General features: G+C 47.7%; 1 protein-coding gene across 1 annotated transcript; it reads right to left on the bottom strand.

The window, feature by feature from the left end:
* Window positions 1-1,681: 1,681 nt before the first annotated feature.
* LOC136509421 (uncharacterized) lies at window positions 1,682-2,652 on the bottom strand. Its single transcript, XM_066504224.1, has 4 exons — window positions 2,470-2,652; window positions 2,162-2,245; window positions 1,922-2,054; window positions 1,682-1,848 (listed from the first exon to the last, which is right to left on the bottom strand). The coding sequence occupies exons 1-4, from the start codon at window positions 2,650-2,652 to the stop codon at window positions 1,682-1,684; spliced, it is 567 nt and encodes a 188-aa protein (XP_066360321.1).
* Window positions 2,653-7,772: the final 5,120 nt, after the last annotated feature.

Here is a 7,772-nt window from a genome sequence, read left to right as displayed (position 1 = left end):
CGTCGATAGGGCCGAGGAAGAACGCCTAATCACTTGTATCCGCACAGCCAAATACCTAGAAGGCTTACGAAGATACTACAACCGTAACATCAAAGGTCGTTCATTTGCTGTCGGCGACCTCGTTCTCCACAGAAAGCAAAAAACTGAAGGGATGCACAAGCTCTCCTCCCCCTAGGATGGGCCTTACGTCATCAAAGAGGTTACCCGACCAGGGTCTTATCGGCTTTGTGACTTGGACGGAATCGATATCCCCAACTCATGGCACATCAAGCACCTTATACGTTTCTATCTTTGAAACGCTCCAGATATGTATTCTCCACTCCATGATGAATAAAGTTTTGGTCGACATAATTTGTCTCCATTATTTCTCCATTACGATTTAATCTCCACTTACGGTCGCCGAGCTATAAGCTACTCCTTAACGAACTCCAATACGAGATTGCCATAAATGCTCTACCACGTTTCTCCATATCTCCAATGTGTGATCGCCATAAATGCTCCGCCACGTTTCTCTATATCTCCAACGTGTGATCGCCATAAACACTCCGCCGCATTTCTCCATATCTCTGAAATGTTTTGCCGACCACCGAGCAGCACACGCTCTGTTCTATGCTCTATGGAGAAGACCCAGTCTTTGATCTCTCCCTACATGTGGTATGGGCTCCGCGCTCTGCGTTATGGGTGGTCGGCTACAGTTCCCTGGTCACGCCTGCTCCTCCTACACGTGCACGGGCTCCGCGCTCGATGATATGGACTATGGGCTAGCCAAGGCCAAGAGCACAGTAAAGAACTAACTGCTCAAACGCCACTTATATTACGTATATCTCCAAGTTAATTCGCCAACCGTCGAGCAGCACACGCTTCACTCTGATCTCTATGGAGAAGACCTAGTCTCCGATCTCTCCCTACACGTGCTACGGGCTCCACGCTCTGCGTTATGGGTGGTCGGCTATGGTTCCTTGGTCATGCCTGTTCCTCCTACACGTGCACGGGCTCCACGCTCAATGTTATGGACTATGGGCTAACTAAGGCCAAAGATTTTAGTAACGAACTAACTACTCGGATGCTACTTATACTGCGTATAATTGCGTTAGGGTTAATACTACAATGATTTCTTCACCGCAACACTACCAACTGCATAAACATGCACATGTCAACATTTATACATATACATAAATGTCTGTCTGCGCCCTTGTGCGTTTTAACTACTCTATTCAATTATTATAGCATGTTCTCCAAGTAGATTATCGGGCTTCACCATCGCCGTCCGTCTCGCCGAACAGGTCGATGTAGCCGACCAGCTTCTTCGCCGCGTCTTCCACCTCATCCTCTAGCTGCTGGTGCTCTGCCTCACCCATCCCTCTAGCGAATCCAGCCCCTATTTCCTAAAGGTCAATGGCTGGGTAGTGGGACCGGACCACCGCAAGGGCATGAGTAACTACGGTAACAATGGCATCGCGGTTGAAGCTCTTGAAGTTCTCCCATGCTACCTTGCACCTCTCGATGATGGTGTCCAGAGGCGATGGCCTACCATCAGGCTGAGGAGCCGCCTCTAGGTCGACGCAGTCGAGCACCGGTTTGACTCCGGCGACTACGGCGTCAAACTTGTTCCTTTGGGTCCTGGCGTCCTGCTCCAGCACATCAAACTATGCCTTGTCCCTCCGATGGTAGTCTACAAGCATTACAAGGTTCCATCAAGCAAGGAAATTACTTCAATAGTAACTCTGACTAGGAAGTACTTATCCTTCAGCTCCTCGGCCAGTTTGTCCGCTCGCCCTGACTCCTTTGCCTTCTCCTCTTGAAGTTGCTCAATGTTTTGGCACAGCTGGCCGAGCTCCACATCTTGCTCTGCAAGCACAATGATTATCAGCCACAATATGGTTTTTCAATAATGCAAAGCACATTCGCCGATACGCCATACCTGCTTTCTGCTTGGAGACGCTTCTGAGCTGCTCAGACTTCTGCTCTAGTTGCTTGGAAGCACTCGTCAGCTGCTCGAAGACAGTGGCCAGCTGCTCGGACTTGCCCCACAGCTGCTCGAATGTGGCCGCTAGCTGCTCGGATAGGACGCCCTTCTGGTTTCTAGGTTCCGTGCGTTGGACTCAGCATGGTCTCGCTTGCGCTGGGCCCTCTGGATGTTTTTCTCCATCAGCTTCATCACCTCTTTGAGCTTTGTATTCTCCTCGGCGAGGGGCTCCATCCCCTTTATCAGCTGGCGCCACTGCTTGGCAGTCTGAGTTATCCCCTGCAAAAACACCAATATTATGAAGAAGGACAATCTCCGACGTCAAAGATGAACATTACAGATGTAGTACTGACCTTGATCTGCTTCATCACTATGGACAGGGTAGACTCCAGCCTCCTGCGTTCCCGGGTGGTGTCCTCCTCAACAACCACCACTTCGTCACCCCGCTTGCGGAGGATTCGGACGGCTTGAGGTCATCATTCCTCGTGCTCAATTTCTTCTACCTCTTCCTCTTCCTCCGTAGCTGGAGGCACCACCAGGGGGCTCCGTGGCCGGACAGCATGTCGGACCACGCCCTTGGACACTTCGGGGAGCGCCGTCTGCTCCTCCAGCACCGCAGGTCTCTCCGCTCTAGATTGTGGCACAACGTCGGCAACTCCAGCCTCTGCTCCCGAGGACCGAGCCATTCCCGTCATTGCCTCGGGTACTGCCACTGACCCGTCAGCCACCGATGCCAACCGTTCATCACCGCCAAGTCCACCAGCAGGGGCAGTTGACTCCTCTGCCGGCTGCCGAGCACCCGGGGACTTTGGGACGGGAGCCGCTGGCACTGCCTCTGCCCCGGGACCAGCCCTCGGATGCTCGTCATTTTGGACGGGCAGGGTCATATCCTCCGCACGCCTCACGCTGCATCAGATCAGCTTGTCAATCGCCAAAAGAGATAAGGATACGACAACAAAATAACTCCAAGGCTAGGATACTTACGAGTCAGCCTGTCGGTACACTTTTCTGAACCGGCGCTACCTAACCGAGCCCCCAGCCATGGCCATGGGGTCAATTCTTGTGCCTTGGGGTTGAAGTCTTGCGGTCTCCACCGTCGGCCTCTCCTCCGCTCGCCACTCTGGGACTCCCCTTGCCTGCTGCTCGGGGACTCCCTTTGCCTGCTGCGCGGGGACTCCCATTGCCTGCTGCTTGGGGACTCCCTCCCCTCCCTTTGATTGCTCCTCCATGCGCGTGTTGCGCGGAGGTGCCTTAGTGCTCGGTGGAGGAGCCATTGGTACTTCATCGTCATCTGACCACTCGAACATCGCGACGCTCCACATCCGAGTGGTCTCATCACCGCCAAGCGAGATGCCGCCCGGCTTGAGCGGAGGGGTACCCCTCGTCTTTCTTTTCTTCTGGGCCAGCTCATCTGCCGCTGCTGTAACACCCTAGGTGTTTGCCTTCCACATTTGCACTTGCATTTCATGAACATGAGCATCATTCATCCATTCATAAGCTTATATCACATGAAACATGTCTTTGAAACATTGCAACATATCATTATGTTTCTTGTGTGTTGTTTCCTTTATGAAATGAAAAGTGTGCAACACTTAAGTGCAACATGTGCCACTCACTTAGTGAAACAAAGTTAGTTAGTACTATGCAACAAGATTATGAAACAAGTGAAACATGGCTATGAAACAGTTGTAACATTTCATGTGTTTTTCATTGTTTCAGTACATACCTTGCTTGATTCTTGTGTGACCAATGTATGGTGTGGCTAATTATTCTCCTAAGAACCTTAGTTATACTTAGAATGTCATTTGGAACATTGTCCATGTTGATCATTTTGCCTAATTAGGTTTCCAAGTCATGGTTTGACCAATTTGGACCCCTAGAGCTCTTGTGTTTGACTATTTAAAAAGTGTAGCTTAGGATGTTTGCATGGCTGAGCAACCTAAAGCAAAGTTGTAGAGGATTATATAAGGAACAAAAGTTATTTTATGACCATCTCATGAAAATGTGCAGAATATGCTCAAAAAGGACCCACAAGTCAGATTTGAAGGTGGAGTCAACACTTAAAAAAATTGCTAAGTCTTAACTGCCATTTTAGTTTGATTGAGCCCACTTTGGATTGATACAACTCTTGATCCATGGAGATCTGGCTGTTGATTTCTAAATCAAAGTTGTAGCCCTACTATAGCTCTACAACTTTCATGTTCATTGTTTCCTCTAACTCGTCACGGTTTAGGAGCTAATCGGTGTTAAACTTGCCCTGTCAGTCAACACCTTTGAGCTCTGAAACGAAAAGTTCAGACATCTACAGTGTTCACCGATTCAGAAATCAGCCGACGCGTGGTGACACCCGTCGCCGGCCGTCTGACCGCACGGCCATGCGCCGCGGATGCCCTGGCAAGGCCAGCCATGATGGGCACACTCACACGCACCTGCCCGACCTGTTCGCAGCCCAATTTTTCATTTCGTCGCCTCCACCGCAAGCAGCTACCGAGCTCAGCGCCCGCCATTGCTACCGAGCGAGCTTCGCCGTCGCCGAGCTCGTGAACCACCACAAAAACGCGAACTCCGTCTTCACCATAGCTCCGCCGTGTCCTCCTCTACCTTCTCCACCTCCTAGCTGCTCCGTTCATGCTTTGGTAAGGTCACAGTGACCATTCCCGCCGTCACCGCCATGGGCGTGACCTCGCCGGAGATGAGGCCGCCGTGGCCGGGGTAGCTAGGAATCGTCCCGTCCTCGTTTCTTTGCCGTGTTAGCACCGTGGCGACTTCAGGTAGCTCACACCGTGCTCGATTGAGCCGGCCATGGGTTGCCATCGCCGGTAGCTCGCACCGGAGCTCTGCCGTGCCGCCATCACCGGCGACGTGCCACCTCCGCTAGGTCGTAGGTCGCGCCACTAGCACCAATCGATTCACCGCATCATGTAGATCGCGTAGGTGTCCTCGGTGTCGCCGGAGGAGTCGCCGTCGGTGAGTTCCACCATCGCCGCACCGTCGAAGCCGCCTCCTCTGTTTTCGTCTCGCTGACGGGTGGGGTCGGCTGACACCCGGGTCCCACACGGCAGTGGCTGTGCATTCATAGGGCTAGTTCAAAAATGCAGTTTTGAATGCTGATTTGAGATTTTTGTATCTTCAAATGTGTAGATCCAAATACTGTGATTCCAATTTTGTTAGACTCATAGTGAAGTGTAGTATTTAACAAAAATATAATATGAGCACTTGTAGTAGAGTTTATGGAAGAATTAAATTGAAACTTTAAATGTGTTTTTGAATGCATGCAAACTTGTTTAAATCATATCTTGAGCTTCTGTGATCCAAAAATTATGAAATTTTGTGGGTAAGCTAGTCTTGTATAGTAGAAGCTCTGGTTAAAATTTGGGAGTCATTGCATGTATGGTTTTTGAGTTATAGATTTTCCTGTTACCATTGAATGATCCTTGTGTAAATTTTAGTAATTAATCTATGAATCCAATAGCTATGAAACTTGGTAGGTAGTATCTTAGTACCTTAAGGATGCTAGGAAAAATATGAAATCTGTTGCTTGACACTTTTCACTAAGGTTTCCTAATTATGCCATTTTAAGCCATTCTGCCTTACCATTTTTGTGTAGGTTGTTATACTTACTCAAATGGTGTGAAATTTTTATGGTAGTCTACTTAGGGCATGTAGTGTCTACTGTAATTTTTGTAGATTTAATGGGGTAGTTTTCATATATGTTTACGATTTCCTTTAATTAATTAAATAAATTAAGAAAGATATTAAAAGAAATGTTTTGGGGATGGACACCCTACTTTCTGGTGTTCTTGTGATATGTGTGATATGTGAGTAAGGTTGGTTTTGTCCAATTCAGTGTTTATATCATATGTTAATAATTATTTGTTTGCATTATGTCCTTCTGGACTGATCTGGGGACTTTGGAAAGTTCCCCATGATATTTTGATTTGCTGTGAATGGGATGAATACAAAAGTTGTAGATAATTTATGTATCTAGCTCCTGTCAAAATTTGAGGGCATTTGGCCCAGTAGTTTAGAAACTACAGCTGTTTAAAGTTAGGTTCCAGTTTTGCTTACTCTCTGCCTTGTGAGGACAGAGTTTTGTTGATTGATGAATTCGACCTGATAAAAGTTTGAATCATGCTTTGAGGTCCGAAAATGAATTGTGGATAATTTCATAATCTTTCCAGATTGTCTTGTTCCATGTCATTTGGAATTATAAATCTCCAGTTATGGCTAGTTTACTGTACCACTATATAGTCTTCATTTTGTTGAAATACAAATGCTTGAGTGCATGCTTGTGCGATGTTCTCGTTGATTGTTTAGGGGTTAGCCTAACTTGGGGATATGCTTAGGTGCAGGTGCTAGGTCATTAACTGAAGATGAGCAATTATACATTAGGTTGTATAAACTTGGTAAGTAAAGTGATTTGAATAGGGCTTAAGTTGGAATATGCAAACTACAGCGAACATGCGCATTCCCCGAGCATCCCTGATATTCGTCATGTGCATCCATGATATTTATCTTGCGCATTCATGCAATAGGTGTGCCGGAGGGAGTGACATTGCTGGAGTTCGAGGGAGCCAACCAGGAGGAGGAGCCCGAGGTGCAGGAAGCCGACGAAGCAGCCGCCGCGGAGGAATTGCCCGAGTGCCCTGACCACCAGCCTTCCTCGTTCCTGAAAGGCAAGCCCCGGAGCATATTAAGGCTCCCGTGTTTTTACAAATACATTGAGTATCTTTTATTGTTGATGATGCATTAAGTATAGGAATTGGTTGGAACCAATTGCTGCATTATATATCCTTCCTTGTCCAGATATCGCACTGGAATCCTATTTAAGTTCAGGAACGGGTTAAATGCTTAGCCATGCTTAGTGCGGTAGAAGTCAAGTGATTTCGTGTCACCTGCGAGCTTTAGGATGAGGTGGATCACGGTTGGCTATATTTGCTATCGTGGAAAAGAACCATGTGAATAATGAATTAAGACCGGACGGGGTCTTGTGTAGGTTTGAACATAGTGACTCCGTCTGAGTCGTTTAAGGACCGATACGCTGTACGTCCTCATGTCATGTTGAACGCAGCCTAACACTTAGCTGGCTAGATAAGTCATTCCGACCGCGAAGCCTAGTAGCTCGGTTCAGGCCGAGGACGCGAGCAGGGGTCCGCAATCTGGATGGAAGTAAGGATGTGTAGGGAACCATTGGCGTAAGCCCAAGGGCGGGTTAAGTCACCGAGCACTCATGGCAGAGTGGTTCTCTGATTTTGCGGCACTGTTCGGACTCGCGACTCCTAAATTGTACCAACGGTGACTTGTTGCGACCCTGACGGGGGAAGCAGGGTTTGTGTTTAGGAATACCCCTCCAGCTGGATAGGAATCGATTCGAATCGCCGTCTCTCCCGGATAGTGAGAACTTGACTAAGCAGCGGCAACGTAGATTCAATTAATTTAACGATATGGTTAAATGGATGATGATGATAAGGTTGCCACAATGAATACCTGATATGGTTATTAATGTTTGCACCCTAATAAAATGATTGCTTAGTATAGGTGCTAATATAGATGACAGGTTAATGGCTAAAAAGTCACTGCTAGTTCAGGTTAAGAGTTGATCATTATTACTTATGCTTTTCTGCAAAAAGAAAGTGTCAGCCAGCTCCACTATATTAAGCTATGCATAATCCTTGGTGTCATTTGTTTGGTTTTCGATGGGTAAGTCTAGCTGAGTACATTTCCGTACTCAGGGTTTATTCCCTCTTGTTGCAGATGACCTTCTATATCAGGGATTCTGTAAGTATTGTCTCCACCCGGCGGGTGA

This window comes from Miscanthus floridulus, chromosome 15, assembly GCF_019320115.1.
Source record: "Miscanthus floridulus cultivar M001 chromosome 15, ASM1932011v1, whole genome shotgun sequence".
In the NCBI taxonomy this organism is placed as follows: Eukaryota; Viridiplantae; Streptophyta; class Magnoliopsida; order Poales; family Poaceae; genus Miscanthus; species Miscanthus floridulus.
Note: the sequence above shows the minus strand (reverse complement) of the source record. Positions and strands in the feature narration are given on the sequence as shown.

Bases quoted from the DNA above. Each gene is read 5' to 3' on its own strand.
- LOC136509421 (XM_066504224.1), bottom strand. From the start codon at position 2,652: ATGGCTCGGTCCTCGGGAGCAGAGGCTGGAGTTGCCGACGTTGTGCCA. The intron at 2,246-2,469 runs GTAGAAGAAATT...GTGTTTTTGCAG, and splicing joins CTACGGAGGAAGAGGAAGAG to GGGATAACTCAGACTGCCAA. The intron at 2,055-2,161 runs GTGATGAAGCTG...CTATCCGAGCAG, and splicing joins AGAATACAAAGCTCAAAGAG to CTAGCGGCCACATTCGAGCA.